We start from the raw sequence: 23,974 nt of genomic DNA, 5'->3' as shown, positions 1-23,974 counted from the left end.
AGACTAAAAATTATGCTAGAAATTGTATCCATCTCTGTTATGAATCACTCTGAATTAGTTTTTAAAATCACATTAGTGAAGACTTTACACTTTTTATTTAACGATAGTTAAGGAAACGCGTCGAAAAAGAAAATTTTTGACAGCAAATCAAACATCAATTTAACATCTTATTTTTGATTTTAGGCTATGAAATAACTTAAGTGGAAATTCGATAACAAATACTTTGAAATACAATGCATAATAGTCCAGTCAAGATGTACATCCGTGCTTGCAAAAGGTCCAGTCATTCTGAATTTTTTATATGTTGTTAGGACCTAAACCAGTATTTAAAAAAAAAATTTGCAACTTCGAAAGTGCTGTGCGAGCGGCAGTGGACCTAAAAAACCAGGAAATTTTCGGATTTTTTTCAGTTTTTGCTCAATATCTCAGTAAAGGAAGGGTCTGACCGGTGTAGTCGGTATACACACTTTTAAAGTAGACTAAATTTGCTATAATTTGAAACCAAAACAAGCTATATAAAGCCATTGGTTTTCAAGATAAAGTTTCTCAAAAATAGGCAATTTTTTCCAAAAAGTGAAATTTTTTCGAAATGGTCACTTATTTTGTAAAATAATTTCTAAAATACGCATCTCACGTCAAATATTGTATGAAATAAAGTTGTTGTAAATTTAATAAGCTTTTATTTGAGACTAGATTGATATCTGTAGACTAAACGGTTCTCTCAAAAATGGCAGATAACCAAAAACAGTCATAAGTGGGTTTTCGGTGAAATGCAAATAAACTGTTCTCGCGTCTTTTTATGGTTTTATTGTGATGTGAAGTAAATCCATTAATCTTCGTGAGTTTATCCTAGGGTTATAATATAATTTCGACTATTTCAAATTTCAAGTACCCATTAGTACCTATACCCATGGTTACCCATATGAATGGGCACGCATATTCACGAGCTGTTCGAGCCCACATTTTGGCAAACCTCACACTGGCCAGCATTGTTTTTATGAGGTTGATATAACTCCTGAGGAGCGAGACGAGACTGAAAAATTGTTGCGAGACACTGAAAGGTCTCTCACTATATCAGCAGAAGAAATTGATACCTACCAAATACTAAAGGCAAAATTTAAAAGTGCCTTGGAGAAAATTAAAGCGAATGGTCTAACATCACAGTTGTGGGTCCAATACTTTCGTATGACCACTTTGATAAAACTATTCATCCAGGCAGAGTGTGCTGGTGATTGGAACCTTCATTTGTACACTGTCCACAAGATGCTCCCTTTTTTCCACGCAGCTTGACATTTTTTGTATGCTAAGAGCGCGCACCTCTATCTTCAGGATATGATGGCTCTATAAGATCGGATGGATAAAAGTGAATACGACATGTTCACAAAAGGATCCTTCACCATTTGCCGGTCTGAAAAGTTTTGGTCTGGGTTGTGGTCAGACCTAACAATTGGGCAGAAGCTGATGCGATCCATGAAAACCTACGGTGGGTTGACCCAAGGAAGAGGAATCTCCGAAAGTGTTCTGGCAAGGTGGACAACAGGAATGGTGTTTATGTTGAACATTTGTGAAGAACTGGAAAGTTTTTGCAGCTTATCATGTCATACTGGAGAGCAGCATGTAGACACGAGACCTTCTCGAATCATCCGAGATAATAGTGATGTGGAAAAACTAAAAAACTGGTTTGCTCTCCACCCTCCATTTCCCAAAACTGACAGTTTAATTTCTATCAGTAGTGGTTTACGGGCAGGTCCTGAAATTAATTGCCACACAGCCCAGAGAGTTGGATCGGAAGGAGTAATGAAAATTGTGGGGAAAATGTACGACAAGGTAGTAATATAACGGAAAAATAAAGTTACCACGCTGCCATCGATCACCTCAACCGTTAAACTGCCGGACAAAAACAGAAGAGTGGCTGTGGATCCGCTCACAATTTTTCAGCGAGTGTGTATTGCAAAGAAATCTGAACAGGATTTACAGGATGACTTCAAATATGAGTTGGCCCCGTTCCCGATGTCTCTGTTCAATGAACAAGGGATGCTCAAGGGCACAAAATCTACTCTGTACTCTGCCTTCACTCCTCTTTCCAGCCACACGCCGATAGATGCCAGCACTCACGTCACTTTGGATGTTGGCTACCTCTTGCACAAGGTCGTGTGGCAGCGGAAAAGCACGGTTCGAGTACTTTTGGCGCGTTATACCACCTACGTCCGAAACCACTTTGGGAAGAACGTCTCCATCGTTTTTGACGGCTACCCCGAAGATGCTACCAAAAAAAACACCAAAACAGCGGAACGACTCCGGCTCTACGCAGCTCATTCCAGCTACGAATTGACTTTCGACTCAAGAGCATGTTTTAGGCAATGAAAACAATAAGAGACGCCTTATAACTCTTCTCTGTGACGCCTTTCAGAAGGAGGGAGTAGAAATGGCTGTTGCCGAAGAATATGCTGATCGAGAGATCGTCATGATGGCGTTATCAAAAAGAGCAGATGCCGATCGGGTCGTCATAGTGGGAGAAGATGTCGACCTGCTCGTTCTTCTCAATGGTTTAGGCACTGAAGAGACAACCGTCTATCTTCAGAAGAGCACGAAGGGTGAAGCTGGTTGCTGTTACTACTCTACGACCTCCTACAACAACCAGGACTCCCGACAATTACCAGGAACGTTACTATTTACCCACGCGTTTGCCGGGTTCGATACCACCTCAGCACCGTTTGGCCAAGGAAAGACCAAAATCAGCACACTTCTGAGCAAGAGTGAACCACTTGCTGAGCAAGTGGAGGTCTTCCTTCGGCCAGACTCTACCCCACAAGCCGTGAGTGAAGCAGGCATCAAGTGCTTCGTGGCTCTATATGGGGGTGACATCGCGAGGGATACTTTGAATTTTCTGAGGTATAAGACGTTTGTCACTTCAACAAACATAAACCTCGCCCGTTTGCCACCGACGGAAGATGCTGCAGGCCACCATGCAGCAAGGTGCTACCTCCAAGTGCAGAAGTGGCGGGGAGTGAACTTGAATCCCACTGAATGGGGGTGGAAGCTGTCTTCTCAAGGACTCACCCCCATCCCCACCACGATGGATCCCGCACCTCCTGCCCTTTTGCGAAAAATTTCGTGTAAATGCAATAAAGGATGCTCTGGGAGCTGCTCGTGTAGAAAGGCTGGGCTCCACTGCTCAGTCCTCTGTCAGTCATGCGGTGGCAAATTTTGCATTAACGTCCCGGATGTGGAGCTGAAATGCTCGGACGATGAAGATGACCCGACTACAGACTGGGCGCCTCTCCCAAGTAAGATAAAAAGAAAGACATGATTTGGCAACCAAGACACAATACCTACATGATTTATATTAGTTTTATTTTTTGTGTACATGTAATTTGTCCTTATAGTAGGTACCATGATGTTTGTACAAGCATTTTGGTATGTAGGTATATAAAACAATGTTCGAAGATGACGTAATTCCCGATAGATGTAATATCTTTTCTTTTGTTTGATAAATAAAACCATAAAAAGACGTGAGAACAGTTTATTTGCATTTCACCCAAAATCCACTTATGACTGTTTTTGGTTATCTGCCATTTTTGAGAGAACCGTTAAGTCTACAGATATTAATCTAGTTTCAAATGAAAGCTAATTAAATTTACAACAACTTTATTTACCACAATATTTGACGTGGGATGCGTATTTTAGAAGTTATTTTACAAAATAAGTGACCGTTTCGAAAAAATTTCACTTTTTGGAAAAAATTGCCTATTTTTGAAGAACTGTATCTTGAAAACCAATGGCTTTATATAGCTTGTTTTGGTCTCAAATTATAGCAAATTCAGTCTACTTTAAAAGTGTGTATACCGACTACACCGGTCAGACCCTTCCTTTACTGAGATATTGAGCAAAAACTGAAAAAAATCCGAAAATTTCCTGGTTTTTTAGGTCCACCGCCGCTCGCACAGCACTTTCGAAGTTGCAAAATTTTTTTTTTAATACTGGTTTAGGTCCTAACAACATATAAAAAATTCAGAATGACTGGACCTTTTGCAAGCACAACCCCCTTTTCATGTTTAACTTGACTGGACTATAACAGATTATGTGTAAAATAAACATTCACGGGAATTTTTAATGCAACGCAAAAATATTTAGAAACTGAAAGTTTTTGCTTTTATTAGCACACTGTGTAGAGATGCTAGACATCCATTGTAATATGGGAAAACCATTTGCTGTGTAAAACTGTTAGCTCAGTGAATATTGTATTTAAGATGACAGGGAAACTTTTTATTATATTTTTTTTTTTTTTAAATATGCCTCTTCAAATTGACTACATTTTGGCCACTGTAAGATAGGGGGTTTTGAGAATTGGCCAAAATATGGCCAAATAAGCTCCAGTGGATAGCGGCAAAATGAAATATCCAACATTTTACCGTATGGTATGATTTGAGATTTATAAATTATTATTATTATATTATTATTTTTAAAGTATTATAGTGATTACACTTCTGACCCGATGATGGACACTGCAATGCTGTCCGAAACGTTGGCTAAAGAAGGAGGTAGCGAAACACGGCATAATACCCCAAAAACAAATCACTATAATATTATCGAACGATTTTATTTTATTTGGAACGACCGACTCAAGTACATTTTTAATTCACTTGATCGTGTCATGCCTTCCTCGTGGTTCCCAACTTCCACCATTCGCTTTGGCATTCGTATATTCCCGTTTAATACGCTACATGTCTAAACTAATAAAAATATAAAAATAAATTATAAAAGGAAAATATAATAATAGTTTGAGAAGCTGTACGAGCCGCCGCACACCAACACGCCCGCAAGACGAGCTTGCAATAATAATGATATGTATACAGACTGTACAGCTGAGGACACACACACAGACAGTGCACACGTACAGTGTACACACACAGAGCCAGGGAACTCAGACAATGTCAAGGTCAGACGTCTAGGGCGAGACGGGATAAATAATAATACCAATAATCGCACTCATTGTATATTGTACTATAAATAAAAATGTACAATTAAATTAGATACAATGGATAAACACTTGTGAATGTGGATATAAGTTTAGGAACAAGAAACCATACGGCTATACAAGTTTAGTAACGAGTACGAAAACATGCATTCTGGATTTTTTACTGTGAACAAAGAACGGACATTTTTTTAGATGTGTTTTATGAACTGCATATCAATATCGTAACATAAAAAATGAATGATGCAGTTTTAAAAAGATTTAAATAGTTTCTAGATATATCTATCCTAAAACTACTATATTTAATGCGGTTAAGGCGAAGCTTAATGCCAAATCATTATTTTGATTAAACTTTATTACGAATTGGTGTACATTATGAATACCAAAAAATATGCTTTAGATAAATTGAGGGTTTTCCTATCGCTTCGCTTGAGTAAAATACAAATAAAAAAATAAATTACTCATTAAAATATAAATGCAAACTACTAAAAAAAATATTTTTTCAATAGAAATGTATGAACGCACAAAATAAACAACTTTAAAAAATACTGTATTATAGCTAAGATTGTCTGTGACAGTTTCACTTGATTAACTTTTTTGCTTTCTTATAGAATTATTTACAAAATAAATAAAAAACAGTTTTTTGTTTGAAATCGAACGTTTCTAGACTCCGTTTGTCAAGCGATTTTAATGCCTATTACCTACGATACAAGGTTTACTAAGAATATGCACATTTTTGTCTTGTAGCTTCCTCTTAACGTGAAATTAAGTGATTCAGCAACTGGTCAAAGTCTATCTACTAGTTTTTATGTTATTTCCTTTATATTTATAACTTTTATCAAAAAGGTCGGAATATCGAAAACAACTAACTTGCGAGTTGGATTTTAGTAAAATGAATTTTTGTGAGAATTAATAAAGACATTGGAAAATTTGGAAATAATTTATGAATTACGGAAAAAAATCTTGGGAGGTATAATATTATTAATATTAATGGGCCTCCGTGGTCGAGGGGTGAGGCTCTCGACAAGCAAGCCGAAGGTCGAGGGTTCAAATCCCGGAGTGCGCAAGTAAATTGTTAATTGATTAATTGGTGATATTTCACAATTTATTCATTAAAAATAATATATAGTATGCTCGCGACACGTTCCAGAGTGGAAAATACTATATATAGTATCGTTCTGGTGTAAGACCAATATTCAGAATTAAAAAGATGCTTGAAATGGCTTTAGCCTTGCATGGTGACCAGAACTTTCCTACAAAACTGATCAATCAGTTTGATTGTAAGAAATCTCTCACTTTTCCTATTTATTTGCTTATAATAATATATTTAAATCTCAACTTGATATCTTGATGCGTAATACATAATATTTACTTAATAGTATATATCTAATATAAAAATACTTACTAATTATTAAAATGCTTATGATGATAATGTACGATAGTAATTGTTTTATTTTTAACAGTGGTTACCAGTTCTAGGTAATTTTCACAATATTATTTGGTTTTCACAGATCTAGGTAGAATCACGGAGGTAGAATGATCTAATTTTCGTTTTGATTTTCGAATAAGATGTCTCATTTTTAATTTCTTCAGGTAATGCGTTAAATAATTCCCGAATTTTATGTATTTTTGTTTTATCTCCGTATACATTTTGCGATATTTTATTACTGAAAAGCTATGTACCTTCCTCTTTCCACCTCCTTCCCCTCCCCACTACCTTCAGCATCACAACATACCCTAATTGGGGATACCACAGTCTCACTGGCTCCTATTTTGCGGTATTCACATATTTAAAAAAAATCTTCCCAGATTGGAACCATTCTTCGCACCAAACGCTCTAAAAAAAAGTATTTTCATCACAAAACATTATTTTATGTTTCGTATACAAAGGTTCGTAAAATGCCATAAATAACTACAGCAATAACTCTCATACTACAACTACAATATATCAGAACAACGGCAACCGGAAAACGTTCAAATATTTCATTAATAAAAATGATAAAATTCGTAGGAAGGAATGAATCATTATTTTCTCCGCTAAACAGGAAGGTGAAAAACATCGTTATTCGCAGAACGATTTTTTACCACGTTTATAAATATAGGTAACGATAGATATTTTCTAATTTCTTTTACCCCTCCAGCGTTTTAGCGTCATATATGACCGGGCGTCCATATTTTTATATTTTTTCTATCATGCGGAAATACGAGGCGTATCCAGAAAGTAAGTGTACTGAATTTTTGTAGGTTAAAAATCTTGTTATTGAAACAAAAAAATTACATGATTACCGTAGTACATATGTAAGCTATTTTTAGACATAGTCGCCATTCCTCTCAATGCAGGTGGTGAAGCGGGGTATCAATTTTTGATGCCTTCCTCGAAGAAGTTTCCCGCCGACCCCTTCGTCCACTTCTCCACCTCCTCCTTTACCTCCTCGTCGGTTGAAAAACTTTTTCCACCCATGTACAGCTTCAGGGAGGTAAAGAGATAATAATCTGAAGGTGCTAGGTTAAGGGAATGCGCGGGGTGGTTCAGGATATCCCATTTAAACGAAGCAAGCAGTTCCTTCGTGGCGTTGGCCGTGTGTGGTCTGGCATTGTCGTGCAGCAGGCTGACTCCCTTTGTCAGCATGCCTCTCCTCTTGTTATAAATCGCCTTCCGCAATTTTTTTAGGGTCTCACAGTATCTTGCAGAGTTGATGGTCTCCACTTGAGGCAGATATTCAATCAAAATTATGCCTTGACAGTCCCAAAACACGGATGCCACGATTTTCTTGGCTGAAATTGTGGTTTTGAACTTTTTGGTGGAGGGTGAAGAGGTGAGAACCGTTTTTAAACTCGCGATACCACTTGTACACACTCGTACAATTCATAACTTTATCATCATATGCAGTTTTAACCTCATTATAAACCTCAAACTGAGGTTTTTCTTTCCAAACGAGATAACGGATGACGCCGCGTATTTCGCATTTGGCGGGAGATTGGATTGACATTTTTAACGAAACGTGTTGTCGCGTTGACACTTCTCAACGTACTGACCTTGAACAGGTCTCGTTGCGGAGAGGAAGAGTCAGGCTACACGTAAGTGTAGCCAACATATCGAAAATAAAATTCATTCTGTCGTGAGAGCCTCAGTACACTTACTTTCTGGATATGCCTCGTACATACATTTTTGACGTTAGAAAGAGAAAAAATAATTCTTTCCAGTTTGCCTCAAATATTTTTACTGGATTCCATCCTAAAAATAGCCAAAATGAATTCTTCATATTTCGGGCCGCTATCGTAACAATCGGTTCAACTTTAAAAATCATTTCTTATTTTTTTTATTATATGAACGAGATAAAAGTGAAGGTACAGTTTTCTTACAAATTTACCAAACAAAACGAATGTGTTTTCGAAATATCGAAATCTCTCAATTTTTCTATGAGTGGAGTAAAAAAATTAAGTAAAAACGTGGTTAGCGTTTTTGACAAAATTTTTCACTTTTGATGCGCATACACACTGGACAGATAATTTTATCTAGTTTGTAAAACAGTATTTGTTTTTACGGAAAATTAAAAAATTAGATGTATACAGGGCATTTGAAATGCACAGAAAACATTGAACAAATGTGATGAAAGTATTGAAGGGTTAAGGCGATGCCATACGTAGTAATGCAAAATCATGTGTTTTTGGTTTGAAAATTTGGCCGTCTAGAAATGTTTCAGATGCTTTTATTAAATACTGCGAGTAGAATACATCTTGGCCTTTGAAATAATCGAGTATTTTTTAAGTATTTTTATAAGCCCAGAAAAAATAATATAAAGGCCTATGAAAACTGCTTTAAAGGTCAAAATCTCCTAATTACGAACCCATTTTCGGTTATGATTTTATTGTATAATGTGGAAAATTAAGTTATTTATAAAATGATCGAAAAAAAAATTAAATATTTATGTCTGAATATTCACAAAATAAAATAAAAGGCACTTTTTGTCCATGTTTTTTTTTCTTGGATAAATCAAAACAGGCGGAAGGTGTTAAGCGGGAATTTAAACCTTATCGCCATCTACGCAAGGGTTGTTATTGATAGCGGTTCAATTTAAAATATTACATGACGTAGTGCATCGCCTTAAGGAAATCGTCATAAAATTGAATAATCAGACCGAACAATATAATCTAGCTACACGCGGTCACAGTTAAGTCACCGAGTATAAACTATAAACAATCATTGGTAATTATAATAATAATAATAAAGTAAAAATTGTTAAATTCTAGAGATTCTTATACAAATAATTTACACACTCCTTCGAAATTTATATTCTACGGCGTATATATTGTATATTTATATTGCCTTTTCTCCAGGGAACATAAATATTATTATAGTAAATTTTTGGTGTCGGTTTTATATCGTGTAAATTTGTCACACTCTCTTCCCCACGTAGTTCGTATTCTGTGATATTTTTGCACTTTCAATCTTTGTGCTTTTTAACTTCACTGACTGTTTATCCTACTGATATGTTTAATCATTGTCTACTATTCATAGCATAAAGCGCCGTTCAATACAAATTATATCAGCTGAGCACTCGGGTAAATTGAAATAAGTTATTTTCTTACTCTGTACCTACAACAACACCCTCAAGATGATGTTTGACAATATTAGTAACTTTAATTTTTTAATTAGTTCATAATTGAGTATGTCCAGGGATGGCCATGTGCAGGCACAATAATGGGTGCAGTCTGCTCAGCAAACCGACTTGCCAATGCGCCAAGGAGCAAAGGAGCCAATTCATTGGGGTTTGCGCCTTTGAGGTTTGGCCGAATAAGGTCGGTGAATAAACAGAAAAATACCTAGTCAAAGAAACTATATGAAAGGATGAAAGCGGCTTACTTTGGTGAAATATTTTAGGATACAGATGACCCATGGTGAGGTATAAGAACCGGGTTTACGTAAGAATAAAAACCACAACCGGCAAAAGAAGACTATCTAATCGGGTTAGTTTTGGATTTAGGGCCGAACCTTTTTGTTGTTGTTGGTATGCTCTTAGCGGTCGGTTTACAGTACGGACGAATTAGCCCGGGAATGACATGCCGGATTTATTACTGTTCTGGATGATATCATTTGGAGGAAACTTTTTAGAGTGGTCGGATGATGTGGATTCCAGATTGAAGATTGGAAATTTTATCTTGATTCACCTCGGTTTTAGTTTATGCCCAAGGATATAAAATTAAAACCCAAACCGCAACTGTTAGCACGAAGATTATTTTCTACAACAGATCTATTTACGAAACATTATGAGTGGTGAAAACCTACCCGCTGAACGATTCAATATCAATTTATATACAGGGGGGGATTCTACACGATTTTAGAAGTAAAAAAAAGCTAAATAACTTTTTTCGAAATTCTAATGTGATAACGATGTTTTTAGGTAAAAAAGGATGAATTGTTTGTATGGGAAGACAAATATTCTTCTATGGAATAATATTTTTGGTAGCGCGCTTTACCCCGGACACCCTGCATGTCACCTCTTGTTAAATTAAAGCAATGTTTGGTATGTCAATCATATGTATTATACAACCCTTTTCCTTTTATAATAATAATTAAAAGGGACACCTTGGTCACAAGCTGTTGAGTTCGAAAATTTTAAGAGAAAAAATATAATTTAGTATCATAAAAAACAAAAGAAAAACGGTTAATATGGTAAGACAGGAATCTAACAATATTTTTAAAACAAACACCCCTCTCAAACACTCCTCCTGTAGAGGCATGAACAAAAACAATTCTAAGACAGGTGTAATGAGAGGCTTTTTTCAAATTATATTTATTTTAATATGAAATAAACCTCCAAGTTTCACAGGCACCTGGAAATACTTGAAACTTCATCAGAACCCGTCCGATTATTCTAGAGATACATTAGCGTCCGACAGAATGTTGAAGATTTCCTGTTGGTGGACGGAGGCTTTGTGTTTGTGTGTATGTAAGTAAAATGGTGGTTATGTAAATGGTTACCGGATAAATCATCACAATGATAATACATCACATCTTTAAAAAAATATATAAAGTCATGGAAAGTGATGAAAAAAAAATTCATTAACTGGGTTATGTAGGTTAGGTTAGGTCCAAATTTTTTTTTCATCGTTTCTAATGACTTTATATCACTTTTTAAATGTGTGTTGAATTGTCGCTGTGTTGGGTTATCATGGAACCTATGTCCAAATATTAAACTAGCCAGTTGTTGGGAGATAACATGAATATGACTTTCCTGTAATATTTCTTCCCCCACTGAGAACACCTCCCGTTCTTCATTAGTTTCCATATTTTGTTGCTGCTATTGGTGTTATTAAAACAGCGCAATTAGCGATAATGACGTTAAATGATCTCCGGCAATACCTTCGTTGAAATATTCAATTTAGGTAAGGATCTGTAAACCAATTGTTGCGAGACATGGGTTTTCCCAACGGAGCGAATGGAGGACTCTCCATTTCCGCGAGAAAACTAGGAGTGAGTAGGAGTTGTATACAGTGGAGCAAGTACGAGTATTGTGTGAGTGTAGTAAGATAAGATGAAGTTACCTATAAGCCAGCTGCTGCGAGGCATAGGGCTGCTGCATGTGCTGCTGCTGCTGGTGGTGGGCGGCGATGCGCAGCTGGTGCGGGTGGTGCGGCGGCTGCGCGTGGTGCGGGGGCGGCGGGTAGGGCGGCGCGCCCGCCCCGCCCGCCGGGCTCAGCGGGGCCGCCTTGCCGGACACCGTGTACCCGCCGCCCAGCCCGGGCACGTGCTCGGACGCCTGACCGCCCCTGAACAACCAAAACAACACACAATCAATATTATGCCATCAATATCATCATCAATAAGGTGCGGTGTCTTGTTACGCGATAATGACCTCTAAAGACACTCTCCCTCGGGTCCATTATCGCATCACGTTGCTGTGTCAGATGGAGAACCTTCCTGTTCTCAGAGATCGAAGTGTTTGTTAGTCGGTGAGTATTTAAATAGGATATTTGGCTGTTTTTATCAACTTTTTTTTGTAACAAATTAACAGAAGGTTTGAAGGGTAAATCGTATAAAAATATAATGTGATCTTTGGGGATGCTGTGTGAAGAGTATTTTATATCAGAGTAAGGGGAGGGGCTCTGAGACTCCTTTCAAATCCGACAAATAGAAGATACCCATATTGTAAGAGGAAGGAACTTATAATTTCGCAAATTAATATAACAATTGTGGGGAATTTCATATAATTAAGATTTCGGCATAACACATGCATAGATATTATCTTAAAAATAATCTTTTTTGGAACTTAAAAACTCAAGTTAACGTGAAACTTGTTATAAATCGGTAGAAATTGGGTATGTGGGGGCTTAACGCAATAAACAATTAGTAAAAATACGTTGGTAGGTAAATTATATAATATGTATAAATGTGGACATTATAAAGTGCAAATAGGTAGATATTATAATTACCGAAATACAGAGATATGATAAGAAAGAAGATAAGAAACAAGAAATCACATCATAGCACCAGGTAAGTATGACGTTAAACGGGACATACTTTGGGTTCGAACCTTTTAAATTTGCCGCTCGACGTTTTGGCGAGGTCACGCGTCACGTTTTCTAGAACGGCCGTCGACTTGGCCGATCGAGCGACACAATGCAACGTAAACCAAGGTTGAAACAGAGACAAATACTGGGGTCCAAATAATAAGACTTCCAAGGAAACATATCATAGGTACCCAGTATTTAATATTTAATTATCTGTAATTTTTTCTCACCGTAAAAATAAAAACAGATGAATGGTTACCTACTAGTGATTCCTACCCGGCATTGCCCGAGTTTAACATAATTTCCGCGGCGTTCAATACATTTTGCCGTTCAATCAAATTTCTACTTTATAATTATGTATATTACATTGATTTAAGACGTTGTCCAGGTAAGACAGAGATCCTGGGGTTGATTCACAGTTGAGACCGTTATCTTTTTACTTTATGTTTCGGTTAGATTTGTTAATATTATCGTCTTCTCCCTATGATACATTACTTTGATGGGTATAATCATCAAAGGTTGATGAAAATTTGGTCCAATAAAAATGCAATATAATTTATTAGGAAAAAGTTACTCAACCCGCTGTCACCCCCTCGGGGTGCTGTCGGCACCCCACGCATTTTTTAACGTAAAAATTAATACTTATTAGTCTAGTTATGAGTCCGCGCGTCTCAGTACCTTCAAGTGGCCTTTAAACCCGTCGACACGGGGAGGGAGGGTGAGTGTGGCGCGAGCGCTCGAAACGTTAGGACGCACAGTGGGCTGAAAATCGCCTTTCATAGACATAGAGACTTGAATTTTCAAGGGTATTTTTTTCTGTTGATCATTACTATGTTATAAAATGTCATACGAAGCAATTGCGTGTACAAATGAAGGAGTTATCATTTTTTTAAGAAAAAATTGTATGGCACTGACATTAAAAATGAGGCTATCTCTGTAATCATAAGGTTGGCCATTCTATCCTTACACACAGATATACTACTATTTATTTGTAGTTTTTGAGATACTCCGTATTGTGGCGCAACATGTGATTTTTTTTTTAAATCCTCAAAGTTGAAAAAAACACTTTTGAATGTTGATGATTCATTTTAATGCTTAAATGCTTTTAGGGTTGCAGTGTAAATAAAATATTGTAAACTAGACAAAGTATACTCATATGTAAAGCATTTAAGCATTTAACCGCTTCTGTGCCAAGAGCGAGTTTACTCGCATTCTTGGCCGTGCCCAGCAGGCCAGCCATAGAAAAATAGCGAGTTTACTCGCTCTTCTTTGAGCCTCTGTATCATACATAATGTCCCGTTTTTTTTTTTTTTTTTTTTTTTTTTTTTTTTCTTGAATATTGAATAAATTTGGTAAGTCATTTAAATATCCTTTCAAGGTGTAATGTTGTTAATTTATAAAAATAAGATTTAAAAATGATTTATTTCGATTAAAAATTCACGGCCTGCTGTGCACATCTACACTTCTACCTACTGGCATTCAAAAGGTTAAGTGAATCATCAACATTAAAAAGAATCCATTTCTAGCCAAAAAAAATACCCTTGAAAATTCAAGTCTCTATGTCTATGAAAGGCGATTTTCAGCCCACTGTGGGACGTGTCAAAGTTTGCGTGGGGTGGTTACGACACCCCGCGAGTGCTCGTGTTATACTTTTGCGGAGGTTACTTAATTAGGTATCTTAGGGTAAATAAGAAAATTTTATTTGATTTTGTTAATTAACCCTTATATTTATGATTTTCAATGAGAAATTTTGTGTTAAAAACTAAGAAGTTGTTTTTTTTGGTTCTTTGACGAAAGATCTCAATATTATGACTAAAAAGGCTGATTATTATAATGTTTTGTAGAACAGTAATAAGTTTGATTTATAACATTTACGTTTTTTATTTACACACGTCATACAACACTAAATAATAAAATGCTGGTATAATTCCATTAACTGATACTATATGTACAAAAATGTACTTTGAGTATGTGGGGTGGCCACAACACCCCCCGCGAGTGCTCACGAGGCTAAAAACCGCGCGAATGATCGAGGGTTAATTAGGCTGATGTATTAACTAACAGCTTGTGTATATATTATAACAATACATAGCAGAATGGAAAACTGTAACAAGCAGTTCTGGGAATATATGAATTATCATTTTAAAGCACTTACAAAAGTATTTACAAAAAATGATAATCATACACAGGTAATCAGCGATTACGGAAACCACAATCATAAAAATAATCGTTGAATCACACCACCTATTAAAAATTCTCTGCCTAATCTGACCAGTGACCAAACATGTGAAACATGTTGCTAAAAGCAAAATTGCCTGGAGGTTCGAATGAGCCCCCAAACAAGTACAGACAATTGATTCACGTTTATTAACATGTAAAAAATATTTATTATTATTTAAGTTTATTTATGAAGATTAAAGTTATGCATCTGAATTAATTTAATGTGGTGAATTTAAAATAAAACAATTAAAATCCATTTACAATATTTTTATGGTTACAGATTAGGAAACAAATAGATGTAAAATAGAATGAAAATAATAGATGAACAATAAAGAATTTTTTTTTTGATTTAAGCACTTGTAGGGTTAATTTGTTTTTAAACGTTTTAAGTATAGAGTGGAAAATATCAATATCTTTTAGGGTTATTATAAGGCAGGGGTTCCCAACCCTGTGCCGGCGGGCAGTTTTAATTTTTTCGAGTGCCTAGGTTTATTAAATACGTTCGTATGTTTGCGATATTGTATGTATGAGTGGTTCCTTTGCTGACAGTACTTGTCGCAACATGTCTAGCGGCGAGCCAGACTGCACTCTTCACGCTAGCCTGTAACGGAGAGTTCTATTTGCACATCACTCCTTGTACACGCAGAAAACCCGAAGTGAACGAACGCCACAAGTTGAGCCGATGAACCCCGATGGCGTCAAAACACATGGCACATGACTCTGCTAGCTCTGTCTGTCAGTGAAAGCAATGAGCATGGCCCCGACAGCCAAACTGACAGTGACGGCGATCATACTTCGGGTTTTCGGCGTGTACAAGGAGTGACGTGCAAATAGCATTCCACGCCTGAAACCGCGTTGTTGTCAATTTGATTAGTATTGCTGCCCCGAGTTTGTCGATTAAAAATAGGTGGTGCCCGCCACCCTACCGATATTTCAGAATGTGCTCTAGAGTACAAAAAGGTTGGGAACCCCTGTTATAAGGTATAAACGAAATGCAATCGCTTCTAATAGAGCTGTTGAATCAATAAGGCAGTTACCAATTTTTTCTCTGTTTGTAACACTGATAAAGATAAATTTCAAAATGATAACACTCAATTCGAACACTTTCAATTCGGTTAATATAAGTTTGGTATTGAAGATTCCAAATTGAGGATGAAATTAGGTCTTATATATTCCATACATAGTAGTTCAAGTGTAAAAGTTATTGAATGGTTTCGTGATGCGTAGAATGAAGCCCATTTATACAAGCAGTTAGTTTGTTATTGTGATCAGATAGTGGATGGATTATACAGAGCTGCGAATAACATATAATGCTACATAATACATGTATACCCACTGAATAATATCGTGTCTGTCGGGAGCACCATAATGGGTAACGGTGAAAAATGATATCGTATTTCGCGCGGCGGATGGACTCCGTATGCGATCAAATTTTGAATCGGGGAGAGTTCACCAAAGATGCCAATGAACTCAGTATGGAATAATTATTTTTTTTATTGTGAAATAAAACAGCACAAGAGTTTCTATTATTGCTAGGAGATAGTGGAACTACTTTATTTGGGAATTTTGTGAGGCAATTATGGACATTTTATACGATGTTTTTTTTTCGATCCCCAATATCGAAACTATATCGGGATCCATATGGAAATCTTACGATGATTATTATCATAGTAACGATTTCATCCACATTGTTGCCATTAGAGAAGAAATAATACTTGGGACGATATTAAATAGTAAAAAAAATGGCAACACTGCGAACATAACCATAGATCATAAGAAAGCATCTAACATTTGTTTTTTAACATTTCATGCGAAATTTACGATACCGATCAGTAATAAACACTTATTACAGTCTTTGGAGAGGATCCCACCACTTTCCCAACGGCGTTTATAATGTAACTCACATTACAGTCTGTTTGTTATTTTTTACATTTAAAACAAAATAAATATGCAACATTTCCACGTAATATAGTTAGTTATAGATGACAAATAATATCAGCCATCTTAAAATGTACGAAAATCGGTACCAAAAAAAGAAGAAGTCCTTTTTTTAACACCTTCATATAAAAAAACAAATCGTATAGAAACTTGACGAAAAAAGCATTGTGTAAATTGCTCATTAGGGAGAGCAGTAATATAATATAATAATAGTACGTATGTAAATCCCGCCGAAGAGTCCCAGCTGCCCGTAGGCTGTAGGACAATGGAATCTCATAGAGAATTTTATGAGGCTGAAAAGAGTGGGAGGGGAAGGAGATGGGCCAAAGGCAGATTGGGAAGTACCTGACCTTTCAGATCTGGTCACCAAACACAATTAGAAGGTATCGCACTGGCAATCTGACCAGTCAGTGGCTGAGTTGGCATCGCGTCTGGGTTCAATGAGTTCCAGGAGTCCGTGAGTTCAATTCCTCGGCTGGCTAAGTTCTCCAATACAACTCAAGAAAAGAAACATTTACCGCCAACCATGATGGGAGAAGGAAATGTTCAAATTATTGTCAGGTTATTCGTAAATCGGGAATGTTTTTAAATATTTTACTTAACAATGTTATCATAACCAGAAATAAAGTTAATAGAATAATACGATATTTGCACAGTACCCTACACAGTAAGTAACATTTAATTAGTGAAATTTAAGATGACAGTTGTAACAGCTGTCACGTTGTGACTTGTGACGGAGCCATGGTCTGAGGACTAATTAAATCCAGGATTAGCGGAAGTGAGGGGTTGGCTTGGAGTCATCTCGCTAAATTTGCGTTATGGTTGGCAAGAGAAATGTTGCCAGAGCTACTTAAATTTAAATAAGGGATAAGACAGCCTCCGCGGTCGAGGGGTAAGGCTCTCGACTAGTAAGCCAAGGTCGCGGGTTCAAATCCCGGCGTGTGCAAGTTATTTGATTAGTATGTGTTATTTTTGTTTACTTATTTCAAATAATATATAGTATGCCAGCAACACCGCCCTCAGTATCGCCCAGGTGTAAGACCACCATTCAGAATTGAAACGTTGCTTGAAATGGCTTTAGCTGTCTTTGGTGACCAGATATCAATAGCCGGGTACTGCTCTACCATCTCCTTCCCCTCGCCAATACCTTCAGCCTCACAACATATCCTAATTGGGCATGCCATAGTCTCACTGGCTCCACACGGAGAAACATGAGGATTGCCGATTTATTAAAAATACTGTTAATAACGGGATATTATGCTATTTCCCAATAAACTTTTATTACGTTCATTATTAGGGGCCGTTCAAGTATTATGTAAGCACAATAGGGGGTCAGGGGGTCTTTGCTTTGCTTATTTTTGATGACATGGGGGGGTCGAGATAGTGATTACGTCAGCACTGCTCAGCAGTAGTTATTTTTTTTACACATTGGCAACCCACACATTGTCTATGTTTGAAAACCGAATACATATTCGGGGATTCCCACTGTGTCAATAAAGTTTGTTTAAATGAATATTATGTGCATTAAAGTCCTCTATCCTAAGTCTATTTTATAAGTGCTGCTTATGAATCAATAAAAAAACAGAATACATTAACAGAAAAATGCATACAGGTACCAATTTTTACGTAAGCATCGGAGGGGGGGGGGGGTAAATGATTGCAATAAATCTGATTACGTAATACTTGAACGGCCCCTTATCGGAAATACGAAAATATTGTTAAAGGCCTGCAGTCCCGTTTTTAACCGAAATACGAATAATTTGAAGAGACTTTCAATAAATAAGCAATATTTCATAACAGTAAGTTTTCTTCGAGCAGACGTTTAGGAGCAGTGACGATGTTCACATTTTGAAAAAAAGATTTAATAATTTAAAAAGCGGCAAATGCTATGCTAAGTACAGTTCACAACAAAAATAATATCTTAGTATGAAATCATATTTGAGGATAGAGTTATCTATCGCATTACACCACCTGCCGCCCATCTACCAACTCCTAGTTCCTAATTGATAAGTGCGAGGCTATGATGGGTATTATTAATACATATAGGACAATATCTCCTATAGTAAGTAGCACTACAGATAGGGCTGACAGAGAATATCCTTTTCAAGAATTTTAAAATTTTAATGTGTAAAGGAAGCCGTTTTTATTCAATCAAAGACTACTCTTACATTACAGGGGATGACAAAGTGCGTGCTTTCGTTTCCCTAAAATCTAGACATAATTAAAAGTAATTAGTTTATTCTGATAAAAGATTTTTTTTTAAAACAGACATTTCTTTTGGTATTATCGGCATGAAATAAAGTATTGTCAAAGTATCGAAGGAAGCACAAAAAACAAATAGGTATATTTTAATTATTTCAATATACATATTATAAAACAACCCTGTTTTGGACAATCATAATAGTATACAAATTATAATAGAAATTGCAGCATCTGTTAGGCATTCAAGGTAGCAAATTTTTATTAAATCAATCCGTAAGAAACGATTTTTTTTAACTATAATACAATTTCACTATTTTGTTCTTATGCCACTACTTTGTTCACTACGTATTTATGTAATATTATTTTTTATTATTTAATTCCCCTTTCTAAATAAAAAAAATCTATGTTTTAAAATGTCTTAAAACTAAAAAAAATACTATAATTTATTGTTTGACTGAGGATTGTACCTAACTTCCTAGGGGCAGTAGCCAACCGCGCTAATGCAGATCGGCTAGGACCGATATTTATTTCGTATTTTAACTGCTGTCCGATTTCAGAGAAATGCATATATGTCCGCGTGTGCATACGTGTTTGCCACCAAAAGTCGATAGAATGAATTGTCATCGACAACAAGTCTATCTGCCGAGTTTTAGCTCGATCGGATGTCTTTGTTTAATTTCCGCTTCTGCATTAGTTCATTCCCGAAAACAAAAGTGAAATTCAAATAGATGTATTTAAAAAGAGACTTTACGATTTTACACAGCTGATAAACAACCCTTAATGATTACCCGAAATGAATGGTTGTTTATCAGTTGTGTAAAATATAAGCACGTTGGTAAGGCCGTTGATGTATAAAAAACGCTAGCAGAATCCGTTTATTTTGTTGCACACTATCCAATGATTGAACACTATTAATTAATTTATTTTAGCGTCTTGTGGAGATTTTTCTACATTTAACAAAACACACAAATTTCTTAAAAAAATCAAAATTATTATTTAATAGGCATTGATATTTTTTAAATGAATTAATAGTGGCAACCCTAACGATAGGTGCATTGATCTTTACCCGGGTCACAGACATCGTATGACAGTATGTGTGAATGTTTGCGAGTGTGTGCGTGTGTATGAGCTATTCGAGACGGTGATATCGGATTGCTAAATGCGACGCGAAATCATAACACATATATAAACGTATAGACATAGACCAATAGCCATCACATTGAGAGTATAAAACATATTTGTGTGTGTTGTCACAAGGTGCAACCAACCGCTTCAGGTTAAACCAACAACACTCTAGGGCAGGGGTGGGGAACTTTTTCGCCAACGGGGGCCGTTGCGGTGGCGCACAGTGGGCTGAAAATCGCCTTTCATAGACATAGAGACTTGAATTTTCAAGGGTGTTTTTTTGGCTAGAAATGGATTCTGCTGATCATTACTATGCTATAAAATTTCGTACGAAGCAATTGCGTGTACAAATGAAGGAGTTATCATTTTTTTAAGAAAAATTTGTATGGCACTGACATTAAAAATGAGGCTATCTCTGGAATCATAAGGTTGGCCATTCTATCCTTACACATTTTATAGCATAGTAATGATCAGCAGAATCCATTTCTAGCCAAAAAAAATACCCTTGAAAATTCAAGTCTCTATGTCTATGAAAGGCGATTTTCAGCCCACTGTGTGGCGGGGATCCTCGATATATTGTTATAAACTCATTTTACCCTTATTTTATTTGTGTACACCTGCAAAAAATTCTTCGAAATGAATGAATGCGTAACTGGAAGTTTAACAAGAAAGACAAAACTGCTTTTAACTTACGATTCAATTTTTGTGCTTTAATTAAAACTACAACCAGCACATGGAAAAGATTTCCGATCCGATTTTTTGCAGCAAACAGTCTGCATCTTGGATTTGATAAATACACCTCAAATTCTATAATGTTTTCCTTCAAAAAGATGAATCCACAACTAGAATTTTGAAACTAAGCTTCAAACACGAGAAGGTTTCCTACTTCAAAACGTCTGCGGATGAATCCACGGCTGTAAATTTATCTGTAAGCAAGTCCCCGGTTTAATTAGCATTACACTCATAATTTCTTCTTACACATTTAATTTCTCACTATTTTAAAATGATAAGAAATTAAAATAAATAGTAACGTAGGTGCATACGTAAGAACCTGTCAGCCACGTTATACATATCTCTGGGTTTTGTAATAATTCTCTTTAAAATGTAGCTGAAACAACGTGAAAGAAAACCGTTCTCGCTTTCTGAAAGTAATTATTTTGTGGTCAGAAGGCTGCACCGAAAGTGCTCGCGGGCCGCAGATTCCCCTCCCCTGCTCTAGGGTATAATCTAATATTGAGGATATAACTTGACAATACCAATCTGAACCTAACAAAACTAATTATAACTAGACGTAACATAACCTAACCACACTTCGCTTTCAAATATTTTATCAAGTAAATAAAATCCAACAAGAAAAACAATGCAATAATAATGAGTAATATTGAAAACATACTAATTTAGGTTGTTGGTCTGTCTGTGAATGATTGTAACTCTGGTTTAATGAACTCGGATTTGTCGAATTCAGAAATGACGAAATTTGGGTTTGAACGTGAATAACGCACAAACTGCTGAGACTAAGGCATCCCCGATCATATACTGCGAGACTGCAGGGTAGGTACTGGGGAGGGGAAGGAGAAAGGGAGAGGAAGGTTGCCTACAGTACGTGGTCATTGAAAGAATCTTTAGTAGGTATCGTGAAACAAAGGGGACTACTAAAATCTACACGATAACACCCAGACCTGAGAGATGTTAGGGCGGGTATACCAGTATACTCGGGAATGTAATAAGTCGGATCAGGATGAAAGGATCAGATAGCAACTTGACGAACGTAAACATCTCACAATCCGAGCATAAAAATCTACTGAGATTCCGGCCCTTATTTACTCATTGTAGGTGTGTCCTGAGCGGTGAAAGGACTGCGATTCATTCAGGTACATGTGACGTAATAGACGTAGTAAAGTAAGGTTGAGTTATTTATCTGGAATGTGCTATCAAATTATGAATTGAACGCGATCTCGTATTTAATGAGCTACACTTCACATCATACTGTGAATAAAAGGCTGTGTGGAAAAACAAACGCGAACACGCAACGCAACAAACATACAGAATACAGACATACTTGTGTGGTTTAACCTCACAGGCTTATATAAATATTTTCGCACAGTTTGCAATGTTTCCAATGCACCTATTTCAAATGTGCTATATTTTATCCATCTTACCAATTAGATTTTTACACGGCCGTTCAACGTTGGTGTGGTAAAGCCGGATTCGAGCCTGGTTTAAGACCATTTTAACGAAAAAAGGGTCTTGGTAATAAGTCATGTTATTCACTGTTCTGACCTTACGCGCCGCGTAATATTTACACGACGTTATTTTAGTAAGGCTGTACATGTAATTTTTCGTAAAAACAATTATGTACTATTTTAGAAACTAGATGAAATTATCTTTGAGGTGTAAGAATTTAAAATAAACATTGCTTTTTTAATATAAAACCGGACAAGAGTCCCAACTGCTCCCAACCAGTGATGGGAAGCAGATCTGGTCACCAAACACGGCCAAAGCCATTTCAAGCAACGAGTCGATTCTGAATGGTCGTCTTAGTCTTGATGGTCGAGAGCCTTATGTGATGTGTCTTAAATGATGAATATTTAACATCAATTGTGAAATATGTTGTCAAAAACGCTCATTACATTTTTTAACTCCAAACGTAGAAAAAATTGGCAGACTTAACGAAAACCTGATATTTTGAAAACTCATTCCTTATGTTTAGGGATTTTGTAAGAAAATGGTAACTTCGCTCTTTATTTCGTTCATACAATAAAAATCCCTCTTGCCTCGCAACATAGGGATGCCATAGTCCCGTTGCCTACGGGCAATTGGGACGGATATTGCGGTTATTGTAAGAAACGTTCCTGAATACGGCCATACAAAATAACTGTCTTTACAACTATTGTAAGAAACATTGCCATATTCGGGCATAACTATAAAGGCAAATACTCATATGATGAAATTGAACTAACTTTAAACCTCTCTCCTTTGGAAATCCGTCGGGAAAGAAATGACCTCATTTGCTTCTTCAAAATTATAAATGGTATTATTGATTCACCTACTCTACTGCAACTCATTTCCTTCAATATCCCCTCGCAAAGACTCAGAAATAATGAACTGCTCTTCCTCAACCATCATTCGACAAATTATGGATATTATTCACCATTGTCCAGAATGTGTAGACTGGTCAACTCAAGTCAAAACCTTAACTTTTTTGGAATAAGTCTGAATGATTTTTGCCATTCGCTAAACAAGTGACGGAATATTATAAGTGTTCTGTGGTCCTGACCCACGGCGTATTCTTGACTTGATTCGACTTGTCACTTTATTTTCTTATATTATATCTACCATATATCTTTGCTTTCATGTACCTTTGTCTACTCCTGTATTTTTCATTTTACTTTATTCGTGTTCTTATTTTGTAATTTGGACGATGTCCGTTAATAAATAAATAACAAATAACTGTCTTTACAGCTATTTTAAGAAGCATTGCTAAATTCGGGCATACAAAAGAACTGTCTTTACAGCTATAGTAAAGAACATTGCTAAATTCGGCCATACAAAATAACTGTCTTTACAGCTATTATAAGAAGGAACATTGCTAAATAAATAAATTAATAAGACATCTGTAAAATACGGCCTTGACGACCACCTGCGAGGCGTAGCCGATAAGAGTGTGACTACGGATCCGTGTTACGTAATCAATAATAGGGTGAATGTCCCAAAGGTCAGCCTCTTAAGATTTTTACTTGATTTATTACAGTTTAAAAAGTAGTAAATAGCGTTTAAGTTTCTAACAATTACACCTTATTATAGTTCAAAGAACAGACTATTCACTTATCATTATTGGAAATGTATTTGTTTCAATGAAAATGATTTAAAGGCCTTTCAAAAATTAAATGCCAAAATCACCCAAAGTCAGCCACCATGTGCCTATCTCCAGCCTTTCGAGTTCCTAAAGTCAGCCTAGTCGACGGCTGAGGGTTTTAAATTATTACATATGACATGAAATTA

The 23,974-nt window shown here is 36.4% G+C and overlaps 1 protein-coding gene across 3 annotated transcripts in view; it reads right to left on the bottom strand.

Annotated features, from left to right (window-relative positions):
• Smr (nuclear receptor corepressor smrter) overlaps positions 1 to 23,974 on the bottom strand; it is a 608,275-nt gene that overhangs the window by 92,223 nt on the left and 492,078 nt on the right. For all 3 annotated transcript variants that reach the window (XM_089645124.1, XM_089645125.1, XM_089645126.1), the window contains one exon: positions 11,522 to 11,746. In XM_089645124.1, coding sequence (XP_089501250.1) covers positions 11,522 to 11,746 — 225 coding nt within the window. The remainder of the gene's footprint in view (positions 1 to 11,521; positions 11,747 to 23,974) is intronic.

The sequence above is a fragment of the Hesperophylax consimilis genome, chromosome 22, assembly GCF_061612785.1.
Source record: "Hesperophylax consimilis isolate HC1 chromosome 22, BYU_Hcon_1.0, whole genome shotgun sequence".
Classification (NCBI taxonomy): domain Eukaryota; kingdom Metazoa; phylum Arthropoda; class Insecta; order Trichoptera; family Limnephilidae; genus Hesperophylax; species Hesperophylax consimilis.
Note: the sequence above shows the minus strand (reverse complement) of the source record. Positions and strands in the feature narration are given on the sequence as shown.